Source organism: Pteronotus mesoamericanus, unplaced genomic scaffold (genome assembly GCF_021234165.1).
Source record: "Pteronotus mesoamericanus isolate MK-2021 breed Mesoamerican mustached bat unplaced genomic scaffold, CSHL_Meso_final scaffold_651, whole genome shotgun sequence".
NCBI classification, from domain to species: Eukaryota; Metazoa; Chordata; class Mammalia; order Chiroptera; family Mormoopidae; genus Pteronotus; species Pteronotus mesoamericanus.
In genome coordinates this window covers 24,579,542-24,603,536 of record NW_026555325.1, presented here as the reverse complement: position 1 = coordinate 24,603,536, position 23,995 = coordinate 24,579,542, and the positions used below count along the sequence as shown (strand labels likewise).

The 23,995-nt window shown below is 36.0% G+C and overlaps 1 protein-coding gene across 1 annotated transcript in view; it reads left to right on the top strand.

Annotated features, from left to right (window-relative positions):
• The window catches only part of KCNH7 (potassium voltage-gated channel subfamily H member 7), a 467,687-nt gene extending 445,215 nt beyond the window's left edge, over positions 1-22,472 (top strand). Inside the window, exons 13-16 of the mRNA XM_054562728.1 lie at positions 6,996-7,247; positions 12,219-12,387; positions 19,809-20,001; positions 22,206-22,472. Coding sequence (XP_054418703.1) covers positions 6,996-7,247; positions 12,219-12,387; positions 19,809-20,001; positions 22,206-22,472 — 881 coding nt within the window. The remainder of the gene's footprint in view (positions 1-6,995; positions 7,248-12,218; positions 12,388-19,808; positions 20,002-22,205) is intronic.
• Positions 22,473-23,995: the final 1,523 nt, after the last annotated feature.

The following is a 23,995-nucleotide window of genomic DNA, read 5'->3' as shown; positions in this document are numbered from 1 at the left end:
GGGTCATTATTTCTTCAAATAGGTTATCAATACTTTGCTTATTCTCTCTTTCTGGTATTCCCATGATGTGGATGTAGTTATGCTTCATGTCCAAAATGTTTCTTATGCTCACCTCATTTTTAGAAATTTTTTCCTTTTTGCTGCTCTATCTGGGTGTTTTTTTCTACTTTGTCTTCCAAATCACTGATTCGATCCTCTGCTTCATCTAACCTACTGATTATTCCTTCCAGTGTATCATTTATTTCAGATATTGTTTTCTTTATTTCTGACTGGTCCTTTTCTATGTTTTCTATGTCTTTTTTTCATGGTTTTGAGTATCCTTACAATCATTCCTCTAAACTCTATCCGATAAATTGCTTGCCTCCATTTCATCTAACTCTTTTTCCAGAAAATACTCTTGTTCGTTCATTTGGAGTCTATTTCTTTGTCTTCCCATTTTAGCTTCTATGTATTAGGTAGATATGCAAAGAGACTATGGTGTAGGACTTTGTCAGATGCTGTTTGTGATTGGCCCTGGTCAACCTGTTGCTGCTCCAAGATATCAGCGATCCACAGCATGTGGCTCCACCTGCTGGACCTGTTTGTGTGCAGAAAGAACCAAGCTGCTCAATAAGGTCAGCTTTTATCAGCACTAGGCCCTGGAAGGGTTAGCAGAAGTCTCCTAGAGCTCCCAGAGATCAGCCTTAGTTGTTAAACTTATCAACAATATAGACTTAAGCTGTGATCAGCAGTCCAGCTTAAGCTCCACAGGGTAGGGCAGAGTAATTACTTCAGGTGGAGCTATTGCTGCCTCTCAGGTTGATGTTACTTGGAGAGGAGTGCTCTGCCTGGGAAAGATGACTTCTTCAGCATGGGAAATAACTCAGCACAGGTATCCCGGTGGCTGTTCCTTCAGTTTTCTCTCCTGAGCCACCAACCCCATACTTCCCTCCAGTGTCTATAATCCACTCTGCCCTCCCTCTGCCCAAGATAATTGGCTGTAAACAAAATCTTGTGCATTGGCCTTTTAAGAGGTTCTCTCTGTCTCTGGCTGTCTCACCCTGGCAGACAGAGACCCAGCTGCTTTTCACAACCGAATGTTATCTGGGTTCTTTTCCAGCTCTGGTGCTGTAGGCAGGGGAGCCCAGCTTGGGGTTTAGACCCCTTACTTCTCAGAGGGAAACCCCACCACCACTGAAATATCCTTCCAGAACTTCAGCTGTCATCTGTGGTATCCCAGCCAGCCTTCTCACAACTCCTCCGCAATCTCTACCAGTCTCATTGTGATGAATTTGTTTCTTCTGCTTCATCTAACCTACTATTTATTCCTTCCTGCGTATTATTTATTATCCGGTTATCCAGAGCCTGAAAGTCTATTCCAGGCTTCAGATTTCCATGCTGCTATAGAGAAGTGTAAAAGTTGCTCTGAAGGTGGCAACCCATTCTCTACTTCTTGATATAGAATCAATACCTAGAAGAAAAGCATACATTTTATATATATAAAATATATATATACTTATATATATAAGTATTTAAAAAAACAGAGAACTTTCAGAAAATAATTGATACTAAATGATATGAGGCTACATAAATGAAGCTACCCATGAAAAGCATTGATTATTTTAAGAGTTAGTTTACTGCTCATGTGAAACAATAGCTTGAAGGCAGGCATCCAAGAGCACTGACTGTGAATTAATCAGCAGAGGCATCAAGACCCAGAGCGAAGAACACAAGACTTGACACTGGAGACAGACAGAGGTTGAGTCCTGTGTTGCCACTCGCTACTTGCCTACTCAGCAAGGCACTGGGGGTCTTCAGGCTTCAATCTTAACTTCTCCCACCCCCATTCCAGTCTTGACTACCTTGTGGTGCTAAGAAACTTACATTCAAAAAAATATATTTAAAAAGAATAGATATAAATAGGACCTCTAGCAAGTTGCCTTGAGCAAATAGAAGCTTAACATATTAGATCACTTCTCTCCTAAAATGAATTTGTTGATAAAAGTGGTTTGTCCTCAAGAGCTTCACATTTCTTCTGGAAAAATAAACTCATTTCCCAGTAGGAACGAGCTGTCAGTTCAGTTCTAAATTTGAGGACATCTTGTATTTTTTTTGAAGATGTTTTCTAGTTAGTTCTCTTTCCTTCCTAAAATTCTGGCATGGAGGTGCCCAGGACCTTCCTAATGTTATGAGCGTTATTGTCTGAGGAGGTGCTATAATGCCTGAGGTGGAAGAAAATTGGTATTTTTACAGAAAGTGAAGAACAAAAACAAATCTTTCATGGCCACAAGCATTTATAGCATGGTTAGGTAGAATAGAAGTAAACGAGGTATAGCCATTTGGAACATGTTAAAAATAGTCTCTAAGTAGTCTTCAAAGTTAGATCTGATTACATGTACTTCAGAGTGTGTCAATATGATCCATTGATTATGCAAATATTTCTTTTAAAATTTTATGTTGTTTATATATTTTTAAAAGATTTTATTTACTTCTTTATAGAGAGGGGGAAAGGAGGGAGAAGGAGAAGGAGAAAAACATCAATGTGTGCTTGCCTCTCACTTGTGCCCCACTGGGGACCTGGCCCGCAACCCAGGCATGTTCCCTGGCTGGGAATTGAACCAGCAACCATTTGTTTTGCAGGTCGGCACTCAATCCATTGAGCCACATAGCTAGGGCTGATGTTTATATTTTATAATATAGATAATATATTGATACAATAAAATATACAGGATGCGGCAAAAGTAGGTTTACAGTTGTTTATATGAAAAATAATGCAATAATTATTAAATAATAATAAAAGAATAAACTGCATTTAGTGCACTCACAACTGTAAACTCACCTTGCCCCACCCTGCATAATGGCAAATGAGATAAAACTACACACACAGACATATATATTTTTTACCAACAACACTTTTGTGAGCAAATATTTGGAATATTCTCCTCAACTATTTCCAGGGATGGAAAATTCATTATCAAGTAGTTACTAATGACTGATTTAGAGAGTCAATGATCTTTGGCAGAGAATGCTGCAGTGAGAACCGTAATGTAACCAGTTTAAATAACAGAGGAAAAAGTAAAATAGTCTTAAAGATGTGCCTTTGCCAACCAAATGTATGGAAATTAAAATGAATAGAATGTTCATTATCCTCTTTCCACTGGGCTTTGAAAACAGGAACCCATTTTAAGATATATTATATACCATAAGAGTAGGGAGGAAAGGCTAAAGTTTTCTCATTTCCCTACCCATATAATTTTTATTAAAATGAGCACTTCTATGTTTCAACTGAAAAAATGTAATGTTCCATAAAATGAGAGTGGAAATGTCTTGAACTTATCACACCTTGCATTCAAAGGATAGAAATAAATTTTCTCTCTTTGTAATACTGGTTTAGTGATTTCACATGGTTTTTCAAAAGTAAGTTTTAAAAGAGTTTCTCCAAAATAAAATGATGTCTATGTAAGTTATCAAAGTAAAACATAAATATATATATATATATATAGTTAGACTTATATTTAGAGAAGAGGCATAATTATAATTTTATTAAATAAAGCCTTTAAATATATTGGTATTACACCTTGGCATCTCTTTGGAATATCTTCTCCAATAACAAATAGTAATTAACTTTAGTTATCCATTTCAGCAATATATAAATGTATCTTTATTTTAATTTTTAAGGTAGTTTTAAAATTTTTATCTTGTATTTGTATAGAAAAATGACACTAGTCTTCTTTCAACATTCTTTGAAACTAGAAAGGAACTAAGGTACTTGATAGCAAATGAAGAAATATATTTTAGACTTAAATTTTCCAATGAACTGAATTTTAAAATGCAACTAACTGGAAAAAGTTCAGCTTTTTTCAAAATTGTTACCAGTAGGAAATCTAAAATTCAGATGCTGAGAGAGCACATTAAATGTCTCTCTTTGACCAAAAGATGAGTCTACCTGTTGGGTCTGACTAATAAAAATGATAGTTATTCTGAGAGAAAGATTCTGTAAAAGATGAAGTACAAATGTTTCTTCTCAAATTGTTTGAAATGGAAGAATTTTACATTGTTATTCTTAAGATAGATGGCTCAATCACTCCATCAAAGCTATTCTGTGCTATTCAATTTATGCTGAATCCAGAGAGACACCCACAAAACCAATCACAAAAGGCTTTGGAATTGTGTCCTATGAGAAAGAGGAAGGAAATGAACTGTCAGCATGTAGAAATAAAGAGTTAAAAAAAAAAAAAAAAAAGAGGTTTCAGTCCTCTAAATCAGAAAGCAAATTCAAGGCTTGACTAAGCAGGCAAAAATTTTTTCTTTGTAAAGTAATGGTAACAAATGATTATACAATCTCACTTCTAGCAAAGAGGAAAATGTGAAACTGTTTCAGATTACTGCCCTCAGAATAATACTTCTACACAGAATAAAAATAGCATTAAGAAAAAAAATTGTACCCAATACTATTTAATATCCATCAAATAATCCACTTTAGGAAAAGGCAGAAATGAAACTGGCCATCAAAATCTAAAGGTACCTGGAAGCTAATTACAATGCATTTCAGCCCAATTTTATGTATTCCATCAGTCAACCTCCAGGCTAAGTTTGAGCAGTTTCTATTTTTAATCCACAAATAGATTGTCATTTATACTTTCATTGTAAATGATAGACTACGACTCTGGGATTTATTTAGTAGATAATAGAAAAATGTTGCAGTCAGGCTGCATCAAAGAAAGTGTTCATATGGCCTGGGCTCTACCAGGCAGCTGGCTGACTGTCAAGTCCAATGAATGTGGAAATAAAGGTGGAACGAGTCTCCTTACATACTGGAACAATTCAAGGATATCAAACATTTCCTTCTTCTTTCATGACGCTGCTTTTACATGGAAATTTTGATAAAGATTTTAGATGCTAAGTACATAAAGTAATTTCCTCCATTTTCCTATAAAATTAAATAATAATCTCTCATTCACTACATTTTCCAAATACTTGTACTAAGTTGAAATCAGCAAGTTATAACTCCATTTAACAGTATATGTCAACGGATGAATTTGTCCCTAAGCATCCAAAATTAGACCATAAATTAGTAAACGAAGATTGAGGTTCATGTAGTAGGTGGGACAGAACATTTTACTGGTAATATGTGACGGTTTAAAAACCCACAGACAACTTCCAAGACCTATCACATCAAAGAGACAAAGTGGTTTAATAATTTCTACTACAAATAGTCATGCTGGCATTTCCATACTTAGATCAGAACCAAATGAACTGATGGTTAATTCAGTTTGCATGTGATTCTGCTAGAAAAGATGCTGTTAAAGTGTTTTAAGGAAAAGCTGATTCCAACCCTACTTGTGGCCAGACTGCACAAAGGCTCACACAGCAGCAGCAGCAGCAGGGAAACAGATGCAGTTCAATGAGCAGGTGTGAGGATAAGTTAGAAAAGTGAGGCTTTCCTTTTTTAAAAAAACATTTACTAGCATAAAATTGAAACCTATTGTTTTTTGAGAAATGAAGTGATATGACAATAAAATGGAGAATATTAGTCACATTTTCAGGAGGGGAGAAGTTAAAAATCAAAGAAAACAGGAAGAAATGACCAGAATGAAGTTTAGAGACTGAAGGAGGCCTGTGTCAATGGCACTGGAGAAAAAATGGTTTGTGTAGGAAGAGCTCATCTAAATATTTACAACCAATTAGATTAGAGGCTGAGAGGAGAAACATAATTGACGCTGAGTAATCAATGACGTCAACGATGCTTGAGACTGGAAAGGTCTGTGGACTCTGCAATGGTGGGATCACTGAGCAAGTGTGAGCTCTCAAGGACAATAAATTGAGCAATCAGCCTTTGCCACATTTAACTTTAATTGACAGAACATTAACTCCTTAAACACAATTTCACATGAGGCTGATATTTAAACTCTATCCATTTTTACCTTTGGTTGCTTTCTGGCATCTCATATTTTAAATTATGATTCTTTAGATAAAGAAAAAAAATCTCTGTTTCATTTCTATGCCATATGGGAATTTTAAAAAACAGTTGGAAGTTTCTCCGGAGTGGCCTTAAATCAGTTCATTTGGCCTTCTATAAATAACAAAGTAAGCACGAGCAGGCAGAGTAGATGGGGACACTGCCTCAACCATTGCAATAGAAAACGGTATACCTACTGGGGTATGTTGGTTAGTTATTAGCAGTAACCAGATGGAGAATTATTCTGTCTCCCCAGGAGACTAATGGAAACAATTTCTGGGATTTATCTCTTCGAGTATTTCTTGCTGAAATATGTTCTAACACAACCTTGAGGGCTGAAATTATCCCGACATTTCTGCATAAAACAGCCTAATGCACTACTGGCTTTAATGTGATTAGGTAAACCTACCTTAGTTACTGTATTTAGCTTTATATTCTTTGCATTATGCTGCGGAAGCAAACTGCCTGGAATGTGAAGGCCATTCATTACATGCACTGAATTACAGTTATAATTCAGCCTGCCGGCCTGTAGCACCGGAGGCTTCTAGTTTTGACCTTTGCAGCATGTGCAGGGCTGCCCCAGATGCCAGGGTGTGAAAGTTTAAAACAAACAACAAGATGCATTCTGGTGATCGTTTCGAATTGGGACACATTTCCCCTCCCTTTTTCATTTTCTTAAAGAGATAATGTACCAGATTTTAAGAATACAAATGACTGTTGAGAAGGCATGAGGTCGTAAATTATTCTACAGTTCTTTTCCTGAAATTTAAATATTACTATCCTAGATAATTTTTTAATTTTAAAATGAATCATGTATTTCATTAAAATGATCTCATGTATGTTGAATTAAGGGGGAAAATTATCTTTTAAGCAGCTACATTTTCAATAGGAAAAAAGAAAAACAACTTTTCTGGTGGTTTTATAGAAAATTCTGTTTAAGTTATTCAAAGAACCTCATTATTAAAAAGGTCATTTGTGTATAAGTAGGGTAGTATATACAGTGTCACATTTAATTATCTTCTATAAAATAACTTTCCTTTGATAGATTTTGGCAAAGGAAACAGTACAAATGATCCTGAAGACTCTTTAGATACCATAAGAAATTATCAGTGTTCCAAGAAACACATTGAAGAGAAAAAAAGCAGATCTTCATCTTTCATCTCTTCCGTTGACGATGAACAGAAGCCTCTCTTCTCAGGAATAGTAGATTCCCCTCCAGGAATAGGGAAAGCACCCGGACTCAATTTTGAAGAAATAGTACCCACCTCAGGAAGAATTCGCATAGATAAAAGAAGTCACTCTTGCAAAGGTAATCAAGTTTCTCAGGAATCAGGATGTCTCTCTTTGGTGCTCATCATAAAATGCTGACTTTTCACAAGTATAGAACCATACCGACATATGTTAACCTGGTTTTTTGCTATTTCATGAAGTATTTGCAGAGTTCAAATCTCAGATCATCTACAAAGTGTTTGCACCATTCTGGAATAGTGATAATTATTCCCAAGCAATAATAGCATAAGAGGGAGTGTTTTGTTTTGGTTTTTTATGGCCAATCAGACTTAGCATAATGACATGTAGAACCTTATTGTTTTATAGCATGAAATGCTGATGCAATAACACTACAACAAATGCAAAAAAAAAAAAAATCTGTTTACTGGCTATTATGAGAAAATGAGGGAAAATGCCCCTAAATAAAGTAGGCTGTTGATCCAAGTCATTTTAATACATTTATTTAACATCTCCATGAAAAGGAATACCCAAATATGTAGGTTTTGCTGTAGGAAATATGCATGAGATGGGTAATAATGAATGCAAATTTTATGCTAATGTTTCAGAAACTCAGAAAAACTTGTGAGGTACCACTTGGAAGAACAGTTAACTTAGTATAGTAGGAGCTAGGTCTACAGATCTGATTTATCTATTAAGTGGGTACAAGGATAGGTATGGCTCAGACTATTTGAGTTCCAATCACAACTCTGTCATTTGCTCCCTTTATCATGTAGGATAAGTGACTGACAGACCCCATTAAGACTCAGTTTGCACATCTTTAAAATAGGAATAATAGTTTCTAACTAAATAATCAGTTGTGACTGTTAACAAAATAAAGTGCATAAATTATCTTCTTTGAAATAAAATCCCCAATTTGGTTTAGGATTTTCTCAGAGGTTTTATTTTTCTAACTCTTAAATCACTGAATATATCCCTAGATATGTAAAAATGTAGAGGGCATATCAAAAAGTCAAAAGAATATAACAGAAGTGAAATAAAAATAGTTCTCAGCCTGAAGGATAGCAAAATTATGGGACAGAGTAAGTAAATATTACCTATCATCGTTACCTTTATGTGAAGTGACTATCTGACAACAAAAATTTTATTGAATCCAGGATGTTTAAGCTTTCCATTTTTCCACAGTTACTTTCCCTATCTTATCAAGTCAGCTTTTGCCATGATCCCACATTGAAGTAAGCTAAGAATATAAGCAAATGTCCCCTCGACAATCTAAAATCTTGATGAAGTGAATGAAAATAGTACCTCATTTGTCACAATGGAAGAATGGAATATTAGATGTGATTACCAAATGTCCTATTTTAGTTATTTATGAAAACGAATTCTGGGAAGTGCTAAAAATAGAGAAAGGTTGTATCATGGAAGTAAAAGTTCTGAAGAGCTTGCTGAACCATTTCTACCATCCCCAAAAGTCAGCATAATGTGGACCTGATATTTTAAAGTACTTTTTTTCATTTTTTTCACATGCTTCTGAGCTTCAAGTTATTGAAGATATAATGTTGGGATTTTATGTGACTTTATAATGCCTCCTGCTGACAGTGAAATCTCATGCCCTTTATCTTATGTTTTTCTTTGCTACTTATTTTTAATTAATTATTCTACATGCACAATAAAATAGTATTATAACAAATAGTTTTAATATCTATACTTTTTAATTTTTAAAAATTTCTAATGAATTTATAACACAGGCCCTTTTCAAATAATAACTACTTTGAAAATGCATAGTTAAATATGCATGTCCACTGAAAAAACATAATTGATGTCATAACATCATTGTAACACATGGTTAACCTGGTTAATTAATACAATTAACAAACGAAGAATTATTAAAACTTCATTCACTGCAAATTTCATTCTCTAAAGATTATTTAAGATGAACGACCACGGATTGTTTTAGAATTTGAATAACATTCATGGCGTAGCTATAACTGCTGCAGTTTGAATTACTAAATCCCTACAAATTTTTGTCTTATCATTAATAGGAAATTTCCCTTACTCACATTCCTGGCATTTGTCATGCTGAATTCAACAGCAGAGCACCTTCAGGCAAAACTAAAAAGAAAAAAACAATGAAACAGACTCTGTTTGAAGATTGAAATCAAAAGTTAATTCTAGGAAAATTGGGTACCCAGAAAAAAGTGAAAGTTTACTTTCAGTTCATCCATTTCCAGGAATGTGTCCTGAAACTATAGCAACATTTTCCAAGGCAACTGAGTGCAGATTCTTCCTGAGCTATATTTAGAAAGTATCTACATGGATGTCCATTTTGATGAAGGCCCTAACCAGTATTTCCCCTTTGAATGCCTTTTTTTTTTTATATTGCTGTTAAAACAAGCTAATCACACATATCTAGATTTTAATAAAAGAATAAATTATAATCAAGGAAGTCTCTATCTAAGTTTACACTTTATTCATTTCTTCTAAAGGAACATAATCAGTTTTTTTGTTGAACACTGAAGAAAAATATAATCCTACATAATTTATTGCATGTGAATTACCATTGTTCTTTAAATATCAATTTATTATATATGATTTGAGAGAGAGCTGTTAAGCATAGGCAGAAATTCTGTACACCTTCTTGGCACAAAATTTCTGAGCTAATATGTAACTTCATCCATCAGTTCTTATTATCTTTTTACAAAATTTCTACATTAACCAGCTAGCAGGCAGCTAGACAGAGACAAACATTGACATTGCCAAATCATCAATGCGTGTGTGGTTTTTTTAAAGATTTTATTTCTTTATTCTTATAAAAAGAGGGAAAAAGGGAGAAAGAGAGATAGAGAAACATTGATGTGGGAGAGAAACATTGATCGGTCTGCCTCTCGCACACACCCCAACCAACTGGAGACTGAACCTGCAATCCAGTCATGTGCCCTGACTGGGAATCGAACCTGTGACTTTTCACCTGGCAGGATGACACCTCAGCAACTGAGCTATGCTGGACAGGGCAACATGTGTGTTCTGAATGTTTGTTTGGCATTGCTGCTCCAAATTCAAAACCTAGGTTACTAGGGCATTATATCTTTATTTTTCATTTTAAATAGAGTCATATGTCTGTGAATAATAAGTCATACTTCTCACTGAAAATCCTCTGATACACTAGTTAAAACACCAGCAAAATTATATTTTTATTCTAACTTTCATTTTGTTGAGTTTGGTAAATCAAAGGAAATTATATACTGTTGTAACAGTTTGTTGCTATTAAAAACAAACAAACGAAAAAACCCACGAGATCCTATAGGCTAGGACAACTTTAATCATGAAGAAGATCTGGAATTCATAGCAAGCATTCTGAGGTCTGCTACCCATTTCAAAACAACAAGCAACCCTGACCTGATATTTTTCCAATGATGTCTTTGAGTATGCTAATTCCTTTGTTACAGCTTCATCCCACTGAAGCAGAAATTGTAGGAAATTGTGGGTACCTCACTAGAGAAAGTTCTGTGTATTCAGTGATAAAAGGATAGTGATAGAAAAACCATGAGAAAAAGAATATAGAAATTCTGTCTGCTACATGGAGAAAGAGTATGCTTTAGAGCTATCTGACTGTACTTTGAAGAAATTGTAGGAAAGGCAGGGATTTCGAGAAGTCCTGCAATCCTGTTCGTATTTCTAGAATTATAACTAATCTCACCAAGTCAGGTACTTTCAAATTTTTTATATAGCCAAGGACATAAATTCCTTAACTTGACACTTTTGTGAGTGTTTAGTCATAGTTACCTGTCCCCCGGCCCCCCAAAAAAGAACAGCATATCAAATCAAAATCATTACGTCTAATTTAAGTGTTTCTCTCTGATAATGAAAACTTGTTTTAGATCATCGTTTCCCCTACCAATTCTCCCAGTAAGGAAGAAAGTTTACTCCTTCTTTATCCGTAAAATAACCTCCCAATTCCACTAGTATTTTTTCCATAAGTTTTATTGTCCAGCTTTTTAATCATTTTAAACCCTTCACTAGATATGTAAAATGCACAGGATAAGACATCATAGCAAAAGCCATCAAAAGCATATGACAAAAATGAGAAAAGTAAAGATATGTTTGCTCTCAGATACTGACAACTTGCAAATACAGACTGTAGAAAAGACAGTAAATTAAAAGAAGCTCAGAAAACAAATCTCTGTTTGAAAAAATGATCAAAACCTGGCTAGACTGAATTTCTCAAGTTCAGGGCCTAAGCTTTCTTTGTTTTTAATTCCTCCTCATTCAACAGACTGTCTGGCACATAACAGACACACAGGACATTTGAAAAAAGGACTTGAATAGATAAGCAACATGTTTTCAAGGATAGTAACATAAAAATATTCTAAATAAAAGAGCCACAGAAAAAACATTGGAAGTTAATGTGACTATATTAAGGGAGAGTGCAGAAGGAGCTACAAGGAAATACAAAAACCTAAAGGAGCGTCATGGCACTAGAGGACCTTTAAGACTCTCCTCATCTTTAACAGCATATGGTTTCTTGGCTCTACCTTGGGCTGGGCTGGCCTAAAAGAATTCCCCTGAAGATCAGCACTTCCCCATGGCTCTCTTCTTGAGCCTACTCTGAATCGTGAAGGATGCAAATCATCTCGTGGGAAAGAGCCCTAAAATCTTAAGTCCAAGCATGAAGTAGTACAAACCAATGGTGCTGTTTCTTCCTAAATATAAAATTGCAAAATCACTGCTCTCTAATCATAGCTTTGGGTTGGCTATCCATGTTTTCTCTTAGCACAAACAGAAAAAAGACAATATTGTATTTAAGATTCAAAACTGGCTATAAATTTTCTTTCCTATGGAAATGGATGAGAGGGTTGGCATGAGCAAGGTCAGAGTGAGTGGGACACAGCTATTGGACGGTTGTGGTCCCTGGACGGGTCCCTGCGTCACTCTGGGTCTCTCTGTCTTTGGGTTATACTTCAAGGTCCTTCCCTGCTTGTATTGTGGATGTCTCCGTATTACTGATGCAATGGGCACCCAAAGAAGTTGACATCCATCTTGTTATTTCCTACAGATATCTCTGACACAAGAAGCTGGGAAAAAGAAAATGCCCAGACTCAGGCAGATGAGGCTAGCCCCTCAGCACCTCAGCAAACAGCCTGGGGGATCTCTGAAACCGAAAGTGACCTCACGTATGGAGAAGTGGAGCAAAGATTGGATTTACTTCAAGAACAGCTGAACAGGTATAAGCAATGGCGGGGCAAAGAGGACATAAACAAGCCTTTAGCTGGGTCTAGATTTACACCTTGTAAATAGCAAATTTCTCATGCCATAGTCTCATCTTTTCCTTCTATGCTTACTTATTTAAAATAAGACTAGAAGTTGACATATACCTTCCCTCTTTTGATTATGGTTTTATGCTTTTTGGTTCTTTTTGGTAACTTAGTTATGTGTTATGACATTTTTTAAAAAAGAACCAACAAAAGTATTTAAACATTTATTCAGTCAGCTTGTTTAAAATGTGATTGAATTGAAAATCTGAGTTGAATCCCATAGTCTCCCCATTTTCCTTCTATCTTTAATCTATATATATATATATTTTTTTTTAAATGAGGACTTATTTTTGGTTTTAGGAAGGATAGAACTCTTTAACCTAACCTGAGTGGATTTATTAAAATTAAAATGGTCAATAAGACTCAGGAAAAAAAATGCATGAGTGAGTACAATATATAGCTGCTGTAGCTATAGTTCATGTGGGACTTGACACGGATTCAAAGGTGGCCTCCAGGTTACACTGCACACCACCAGGCAAGGCATTCCAAAGGTCACAGAGGGAAAACTACAGGAATCAAACCACAATGCTCAATGCACAAGATTTACTAAATCAATTTAAAACATACAGTGAGAGATGAGGAGAGCCAGATGTCGTAATTAACAGATCTCAATGAAGTGCAGCATGGTAAAAGGACCATACTACCTGAGTCCTTATTTACCCAGTGTTCACACCTGCCGCATCAGCCTTCTCTGCTGATGGGGTGGTTACCAGGACCAGGGCTGAGGTTTGCACTAAGGGATCCACAGAATAAACAAACAAACAAACAAATAAATAAATACCCCTGTGCTGATGGCACACAATTGCTTTACCCTAGAGATGTAAGGCCAAGTGCCTCACATGTAATTAGCCTGCTGAACAACAATGTGTTTATTGGTCTTTTTTAGGTAAAGCACATGTAAAGCCAGAATGAACCTATTCTGTGCATCACCAATGGGGGGTCAAATTTGGGAATGAGAGTGTCCGCCCAGAGCTGACATGAATAATTTGTTCTTCCTATCTCCTTCTACCTATCAGTGACATTCTGGCTGGTTATATCATATTTCTATTTGATTTTTTGGCATGGTTTACAGGTGGAAAATTGCATGAGTCCTCTGGGTTTTGCCTCTACTCTGTATGTTACTTGCTTACTTACTGTCTGCTTCATAGTTCTTACGTGTTTTATCCATCCTGTTTGTTGTTTTTATTGTTTTTTAAAAAATATTATATTAGAATTGAACAGTTTCAAACAATATACATTACCATCAAATTTAATTGAATTTAAAATTGCCTGGTGCTGAGGGCCATATCTCACTTCCCACTGTCAAATTCAAGTTTTGTAAATTGAAACATACCTGAGAAAATTAAAACATTATCATTTACATAGAGCCAGTAATTCTTAATTAAAGTATAAGAACTTGTTATGATAATTATTATTGGTTAGAAAAACATATTAGTTACTTAATACATTTGCTTTTTTTCTCTCCGCTATACATGCCAAACCCTTTGATATTTTATCCATAACATATGTAAAACTTTATACTATATAACACATAAGAATTGATACATGTGGCCTGACCCTGAACTTTGAGTCTTGTGACTGAGAGAAGATAATTGTCCCTTTATTTACTGCTAAGACATAAGTAGGTACTCAATTTGTTAAGTAAATAAAAAAGTGGGAGGATGAATGGATGAATGACAGGGAACGCAGCGAGTCCTTTAGCATAGTGCTTGCGCAGTGCCTGTAATTGGTTAGCCTAGATTAAAGTCATAACTCTGCCACGTAACTGCTTACAGGAAGACTAGGCCAAGTCATTTAAATTTCTCCAGCTTCAGTTTCTTTCTTTGACCAATATCTATCTGCAATGCCATTGAAAAGACTATGATAATACATGTGGAAACTATATGTCATACAAAATAAAAGGTGTTGTACCTACAGTTAGATAAAATTTGATTAACAATGAACTTCACTTCTATTTTTGCTCTTTGCCTAGTTTATTCTACAACTTTATATGTATTCCTATATTTCCTGATGTGGACCTTTCTTCAGAACTAAAATTGATATTTTAGGTTACCCTTGTTGCCCAGTTATACGTACCAATCATTGCAATTAGTGTGAGTCAAAGATTACTGAAAACATTTGTTTTCAATATAACCTGGGGCTGAAAGTATAAAATTTTGAGGGCACATACATCTGGGACCCATTTGGTTTGCAACTGCCCATTAGTATCAATTATTATCAATAACTGTTATTTTATTATACTAGCTATATAATTATCACTATTACTATTATTTTATTATATTATTAGAAACTTTTCCACAGCCATGTTTTCCACATATGTTTTGACATGTTCCCACTATCTGTATATTCTTAGACATATTTATTTTCCTTAGACTAATCTTTTTATTTCTGATATTTTCATGAACACTTCACTGCCTAAATCAGCCTCTTTTGAAATATATATAAAATACAAAATATGAAATATTACATTTTTACTGCACTGCCGTCTCCAACAACCTCTTTCCACCACTTCAGAAGGCAAAAACAATTTTAAAGAGGGAAACCCAATTCTTTAGCTTTGTGGGGTAAGAATCCTGAGACACTTTCTAGAGTTGGATCTACCCACTTAGCTTCAGCATTCTGTTCAAACACAGAACTGTGGATTTCTACCCTGTTTGTCTCATCCAAATACATATTAAGTACACAATGCAACAAAAGTAAATATAAATGTTCTATTCAGAATCGTCCTTGCTGCTGCTGCTGCTCTGCTTTAATGACCAATTAAACTATTTTGGGGTAAAGTTCACATAAGAAATGTTCTCATACCTTTATATAATGTGCCTACAGATATACATATTTGGAGAAATCATTAACACTTGATCCTAAAACAGTGCTTCTCACACTTTAATGTGCATTTAAAGCACCTGGGGATCTTGTTAAAATGCACATCCTAAGTCAGTATGTCTGGAGTCGGCAGAGATTCCACATTCTAACAAGCTCCCATTTTTTACCACACTTTGAATAGGGAGGCCCTAGAGAAAGTAAAAGCTTTTAGTAATGATTCCATGCCTTGCAGAACACTCCGAGCAATTTATCTGGGTGCCTTCACTATGGCCCTGAGCATTTGCCTCACCTCATGTTATGGTATTTTTATGCACTTCCTTCATTTTTCCAAACTAGGTGGTTAGCTTCAGTCGGCATCCAAGATCAGAGTCCACATTTATTCATCGTGTCCTCGCTTCACCTTCCTACCTAACAGTGCCCGGTACATTGTGAGTCTTTGAATAAGAGAATGAAACCATTCATTTTACACAGCAGTGTAGTTTTGCTGATGTGAGGGAAAGAAACATCATTTTCCCTCTACCCTTCTGAGTTTTTGGCAGAGACCCCTGTAATAAAAGACAAATTAACAAAGGAGAAACAAACAGAAGCTTATTAACATGTACATCTCATGTATACATGGGAAATACTTAGGGGGAAATGGGTAGCTTCTTAGCATCCAGCATTAAATAACAATAGAGCAAGGAGAAGGGAGATGAAGGCCTCTTAGAGGAGGCTGGATGATTCTCAGGAGAGATGAAAAAGCCCTTAGAAAAATATGAGAGGACTAATAGTTTGTGACAAAGTATGCTTGGGTGTGGAACTTCTAGTCTCCTTGCCTGTGACAAGAGTCAATCTCCCCTGGTAGATAAAACTCCCAGGAAGGGAATTTATGACAATTGAGTTCATTTGGGGAAATCTGCCTTTAGACAGATAATGGGAGTTTAGAGAAAGCCTCTCCCTGCATTCGCTGTTTTTCAAGTGCCTACAGCTCAAAATAATCAGTATGCTAAAGTGGCATATTTTGGGCTGGCATATTCTGGTATCCTTCACTGACCAAAAAAAGTTTTAAAACTGGGTTGTTCTTTTCTGTTTTAAAGGCCAAGATGGACTTTTTAAAAAATTCTTCGTTATTTCTCCTAAGTAAAGCAGATTATTTATTCTCAGCAGGAGTCCATTCCAATGAAGGGTGTAGACCCAAGTCATAAAACATGAAAATACAATCTCTACATAGTAAAGAAATTCTTCACTAAAGTTCACCTTTGTTGAACCTCTTAGTCAGTTCAGGCTGCTATAACAAAAATACCATAGAATGGTGGCTTATATACAGCAAGGATTTGTTTCTCACAGTTCTGGAGGTTGGGAAGGAAGTCCGAGATCACAGTGCCAGAAGATTCTGTATCTGGTGAGAGCTAGTTTCCTGGTTCATAGATGGCTATCTTCACACTGAGTCCTCACAGGGAAGAAAAGGGAAGGAACCTCCCTGGAGTTTCTTTTATAAGGGCACTAATCCCATTCATGAGGGCTCTACCCCCTGACCTAATCACCTCCCAAAGGCCCACATCTTAATCCCATTACATTGGGGGTTAGAGCTTGAACACAAGAATGGGGGAGGGCATCAACATTTAATCATTGTGTTGAACAACCCTAAATATCAGATAACCAGTTAATAAAACCAAACCAAGTATTCAAAATCACTGCAGGGAGACTACCCTCTTGACAGAGCCTAAGTGGCATCTCAGAATGGGAAGTAAGAAGTAGGATATTTATAGGATTTTAGATTCTGGGCCTTTCAAGGTAGGGAACTGATTAGATATGGGCAAAATTCAGAACTGATGGATACAACAAGGTAAGGATCTTAAAGTAAGTCTGGAGAAATAAAATTTGTTTGATAGGTACATTTGAAGGTGAAGTGAGTCTCACTCATGGCAGCATATTTCAAATAGTAAAACTCCATCTTCCAATATATTTTACCACATAGAGTCTATTCAAAGAGATAGAATCCATGATATAGAGATATTGTTTCTCAGAGATCACTGCTGTTTGACAAAGGTTTCATAGGACTCAGAAATATTACCATAATTTTTGACTGTCTATTGGAACTTAAATTCCCCTTGTTGATAAAATTTTATGGCAAGCTTCATCCCCAAATCCTTTTAAGTTCAGTGTAACAAATATATGTAAGCCCCTCGCTAAATATTAAATGCTATTAGTGATTGGATAAATTTGCACAGAAATACCTAAAATGAAGACTGAATGTAGAATTTTCTTTGAGGTCTCAGAGGAGACAGAAGTTAATTCTAAATAGGTAGAATAAGGGAAGATTTTTGGTTGCAGATTTAATTTGAGCTGGACCTTGGAGAGTGAAAAAAAAGGATGTACAATGATAAAATAACTAGTCCACTCAATTTCGTTGACACCATAAAAAAATTAGATCAGTCTTGTGGGTAACAAGAAGATAAATAAACTAGTTGATAACTCAATTTTTCTTTTTTCAATGTATGCTTTTGGCACTTACAAGACAGAGTCATGTATAATTTATAGCTATTGGTTTAGAAGACAATAGGCTCTATCACTGTATATACCAGATATAGAAAACCAGTAAGAATAATGTTTCTCAGACGGAAGATTTGTAGTATCAATTAATACTGAGTTAAAAAGAAAAAAAGGATCTCTTCTTATGTCCAGGTTTATTCTGTTCTCTTTCAAATTAAAGGCTAAGTTCTCTTCCATAAATATAACATGTATACATACAATTGAGCAAAATTAATTTTATGATTTTAACATTTTTTGGTAAGATTTAGCTTTTCTTTGAATTTTTCACTCAGAAACAACAGAGTAAGTACAAGTCAGCAAAGAGGTAAGAGTTGTCTAAAGCGGCATATGGTCCAAATTTTCTCTTCTTATATCCACAAAATTCCCTCTTTTTTAATGCTGCTAATACATGCATTAATTTAATTTAAAATGAAAATAAAATTAATAAACCAGTTAGCTACTTGTGAGCTTTGGGTGAAAAATGATCAGATTAGTATTTTGCAGGCCAGATGGCTAATAGAAGCAAGTGAACTTTTACATTGGTTTGTTTCTTAAATACCAAAGGCCCTGAACTGTAGACGGGAAAGGAATTTAACATTTAACAGTACTTAAGATTACAGAAAGACTATAATGAGTAATACAATTCTTGATGTGAATAGGAGATAGGCAAAATAAAATAAAGGTAATATAAATTGGAACCACATATTATCCAATTGTTGTAACTGTGAAAGAAACGTGCTAACCAAATCTCTTTCTTCTAAATGTTCAAAAGAAAGTGAGCAGAGCCGGATTAAAAAGAAAAGACAATCACTGATTAAAAATGGATTTTCAGTGTGTTTTACATTTTGAAATCAATGAAGCGTAATTGCAAAAATGTGACACAATGTACATTGTAAAAAATGGCTCATTCTGTTCAGCTGTTTTTCTGTTAAGATCTTTTCAAATAAGCAGGAAAGCAATGATCTTTATCTGAACCAGTGAGACATGGAAAGTTAGCATGAGCCAGGAGAGCATCTCCGTGCTCCCTCTCCTGTTCTTCTTGTTTAAAGCAGGGCCATAATTGTTTGTTAGTGGCTGTTTTGTTTGGATGACAAAATTGTGCTCAGCGACTGATTTTGTGTTTGCCAGCAATTTATTTAAGATGTTTGCTTTGGGAAATAGAATTTCACAAGCCAATGGCATACAGGATACTATCTCTTAATACGCCAAATAAAGAAATAACATACTCTAAAACAATAATAGATTAATTACATTCTTGTTCCAGGTGGGGGGAGAAGGAGAGAAAGGAATGAAGTCCAAATGTAAATGAGGTGACTTTTACAGGGGCAGGCACATGGGAGAGGCACTTGGCCAACCAAGAGCTGACATCCAGCTACCAGCACAAAAATGAAAGGCCCTTATTGCTGGAGCGCATTGCTGCGGAACAAAGGCCCCAGTGTCTGAGGACATTCCGGGCTGCTCCAAGAATTATCACTCTGGGGGCCGCTGTCCAGCTTTGTGCCACCACCTGTAAGCAGTGCTTCGTGGAGGCAGGAAGAGATGTCCCTTCTCTTTCTGAAACTGCTTCACTGTTTAGCTCCACTGCTGACCACAGGGTTGCTTTGGCTACAGCAGGAGCAAATGTATCAAAATCTTCACGAGCTCTTTGGGTCAGTAAGGTGTCAGCTTGCCCATACCAAAACTCTGGCATTGTCCCCACAAACTCTCAGTATTTATAGTTTAAATGCCCCCTTGCCATCACTGCATCTTGTCCTCATCAATGGCAACAGGGGAGATGATGACTTCCGGACACACCTTACTTTATTCCTACAGCAAAACTTCACTTCTACAACTTTGTCATAAACAGGTGGATTAAAACAACTCCACTTAAGTCATAAGCAAGTGGATTTGAAATCATATTAAACCAATACACAAGAGTTGTGCTGAAATGTTCTCAAATTCTTTGCAATGATGAACTCCTTTGGGACTGTCTTCCCCCATTTCTGTCTGGCCTGCAGACTTGAATCCCAAATGACTGCTGACGTCCAGACCATCTTACAGTTGCTGCAGAAACAAAGCACTGTGGTTCCCCCGGCCTACAGTATGGTCACTGCAGGAGCAGAGTATCAGAGACCCGTTATCCCCCTGATGAGAACCAGTCAGCCAGGAGCATCCATCAAGACGGACCGAAGTTTCAGTCCATCCTCACAAGTGAGTGTAGACAGTGTACAATCAAGAGTGTCTCTCAAAGTGTGTTCTGGGGACCACCAGAATCAAAATCACCTGGGGTGCTGTGGCAAATGCAGAATCTCATTGTACTCAATTAGAATTTCTGAGAATGGGACCATAATCTGCATTTTACATAAGCTCCTTCCTGTTTCTTATGCTCATTTATTTATGTCTTTTTTTTTTTTTTTTTTTTTTTTTTTTTTTTTTTTTAGATTTTACGTATATATTTTTAGGGACAGGGGAGGGGAGAGAGGGAGAGAAACATTGATCAGTTGCCTCTCGCACACCCCCTACCTGGGGACCTGGCCCACGACCCAGACATGTGCCCTGACTGGGAATCGAACTGGCAAACTGTTGGTTCACAAGCCGGCACTCAATCCACTGAGCCACATCAGCCAGGGTTCTTATGCTCATTTAAAGTTTGAGAACAATGGACCATTGTTCTAGGATGATCTTAAAACTTTTTTTTTTTTTTTTACCTAAAGAAAAAGTGTTTTTCAAGGATCAGTCTACATGTGTTAATACCTGGCAGAGCTTTGAAAGCTAAGGAGTAGCACTGGGTCCAAGAGACTCTTCAAAGTGTAATTTGCTCTAGTGACCAGATGAACTCTTGGGCAGGGCCTCAGGAAGGAAGGGGAGGAGAAATAGCAGCTGGGAGCAGAAGACCTGAGGTTCAAGGGAAGTCAGATTTGTCATTTTAGATTATTTGTGCCCCACCCATTACCAAAGATCTCTAAACCTTTTTTCACCTGGAGGATAGTAAGAGGAAGAATAACGTGTTCTTTATTTTGCCTCTGAAGCCCTCCAAATGGACCCTTTTGAGTTATGTTAATATGAAATGTCTAATTCCCTTGGAACTCTAGTTTGGGAATCATTCTTAATTACTTAAACACTATGGCCAAATTGCGCCTAAGAGTGATGGCTTAAATAAGGATTTACAAAACAATCATACAAAACTTTTCTTAAAGTTTGGAAATTTAGTGCAAAATATTCTGGGAAATTAAATGTTGACATAAGAAACATCCAAAGCTGTAGAGAATTTTTAGAAGAGTTCATCTGGGCCAAACTGATGACAGGTGCCAGGGAGCACGATTTCAAATGCTCTGGAGAGTAACAGTGAATGTACCTTCCCTTATACATTTGAACTGGGGGCAGAAGGTAAGGAAGATTACACGCAGGTGGGAGAAAGCAAGGCGGGGATTGGGTTACAAGAAAGTTAACAAGATTTTGGGCTCTCTTGAGGATGGTCACGTTTCATTTCAAAGGCGTGTTAACCTAGCTGCAAAGATAAACCTTTTACAAAAGAATTTATATGCCTGGAGCGTGACTACCCACCAAAACCTGCCCAGTTTACCACAGGGTGAATTTATGATCAGATGATCTTGTGAGGTTTCTGCTGAAAAATAGCACCCCGTATTTTTCAACAGAAACATTAATGACAGGAGCAAATGTGCAAAAGGAGAATTATGCGATCTTCCTAAAATATGGAAGCAGACATTAATTTCTCTCTTTTTGAATGGCTAGAAAACATGCAAAACCACGTATTTTCTTTTTTTTGGTTCTCAGTGGATTTAGTACATTTTCTGAGTAGGGATGGGTGACTTTTCTTTTCCTGAATAGTTCATTTTTTTGTTGTATTTTTCTGTACCACTTACCCCTCCTCCCCTCTTCCACCCGCACCCCCTACCTGTCAGCACCGTTGCCTGCGCCCGAGTTCTTTTGCTTTTTCCTGGATCCCTGCCATCACCCTGCTGCCCAGAACTGTCACCCTGCTATCGATGAGCCTGTCTCTATTTTGCTTGTTAGTTCATTTGGTGATTTTTCTTCTTTTTTTCTTTTCTCTCTTCACAAATCTGTTTTCTATCCCAGTTCTGCCTTGAATTTTGAAGTAAAACTCACTTGAAAACCTCAGTGTGAAAAAAATGTAAAAAAAAAAATTTCTGATGTGACTTCAGAGTAAAACTAAAGATCTTGAAATGATTGTTCAGGGACAGATTAGGTTCAGGAATGCTAGCCTAACCTAACATCCAATGTCTTGACCCATCTTTGGTATGGAAAGGTTGGTTAATACCACTAATCAAAAACAGATATATGGGGAAATAAAATATATTTAAATTTCATGAGTGTAATTTTAGAAATATGTCCAATAAATTATAAAAAAGAATCTTTTCTTTTCTTTCTACCAGTGTCCTGAATTTCTAGACCTTGAAAAATATAAACTTAAATCCAAAGAATCGCTCTCAAGTGGCATGCATCTGAACACAGCTTCGGAAGACAACTTGACTTCACTCTTAAAACAAGACAGTGATCTCTCTTTAGAGCTTCACTCACAGCAAAGAAAAACGTACCTTCATCCAATAAGGCACCCTTCTTTGACAGATTCATCCCCAAGCACTGTAGGAATCTTGGGTCTTCATAGGCATGTTTCTGATCCTGGTCTTCCGGGGAAATAATCATTTTGTACTATTTATTCCACATATGATGTAAGTGCTTTTAATGGCTGTTTTCCTTTTTTGTATTTAAATCCTCTCTACTTGACTCAGGGGCTCAAAGTTACCATTATATGCAAAAGTACTGTATATTTTCCTAAATTGAGGCTTGTAAGGTAAAACTGAGCAGTTAGGATGTAAATAGACATATGAACTCTTTTGTTCCAAATGTTAAAACTGCCAGCATCTCAAGGCACCTTAATTTTTATTTTTATTTTTTAAATCATGTGCATGTTAGGAAACTTCAATTTCTCTTGCATGGAGACTCTTATTTACTGCATTTACTAAATCAGTACTTTGTTATGAAAATGCCTTCAATTAGAAACCAAGGGATAAAATTGTTCATGGATGCAACTCAGATGATCCTCAACTCAAGGAAGTTCAAGGAGGAAAAGGGAACTTAGTCACTTTGGAGTACAGATGCCCTTCTGTATTGGGGTGTTCGTAGTTAATTACATTCTACCACACTGAAAACAAAAATGCACTTTTACAGTTCTAGATCCCTAACAATATACTTAGCCATCTTCAAATACATGAATATAGGCAAACATTAAGGAGGACAAAAAGGCCTTTCTAGTTAAAATTCTGTCACTAACTCCATGTACAAACTGCCCAAAACACTATCCCCTGGCACATTCCCTTGAAGGATTAGAAACAAGTTTCTGTATTTTTTTTCTTTTGAAAGTATGGGGAGGGAGAACTACCAGAGTGACTGACAAAAACTGATTCTGCAGCTTTCTTCTAATTTATATTTTAGGGCAATCTTGAATTTGATCAAAAGAGTGATCGCACATAGTTTTCCAAAAAAATGTGCAATTTTTGTGGATTTGTATGGCAAAAGTAGCTATCACCAAGGCTATGTTGTTCAATGGCTTTTTAATCCCAGCTGTGGAAAAACAATGTGCATTTACTTGCCTACAAAGGAAATGCACATACGAACATTAAAATTTCAGTTTTATTGGCACATCCACACACATTTGCTAATTAAAGATTAAATGAAAATTGATTACATATGGATTGGGCTAAATATATAGAGACCCCAAAATATTGGAACACACAATGGAATATATTTTAGTATCTTCAGCTAAAGTATCTTCCTTTCTTTTAGTATCTTCCTTTCTTTTGGGGAGGCCTACAGCATTTATAAAATGAAGATCCAGAAAAAGGTGTAAGTTAATTTAAGATTCTGATCAGTCAAGTCCTAGTTAAGATGTTTTATTTTTCAATTCATTTAAGTATAGTTTTAAACATGATGGGCTAAAACATTATATTTATTCCTTCTCAACAAAATTTTGAAATTTGTTGAAGTTTTCTTAGTCTTTTACTATTACACTCATATATTTTTAAGAAAACATTATACCTGTGCACATTATTAAATAGACTAGTATCTATCCCTCCTGAATAGAAATATAATCTGAGGGATAGAAATATAATCTATTGATTTACCTTTAACATTTATAGTAATATATTAGTGTAAAATACAAATA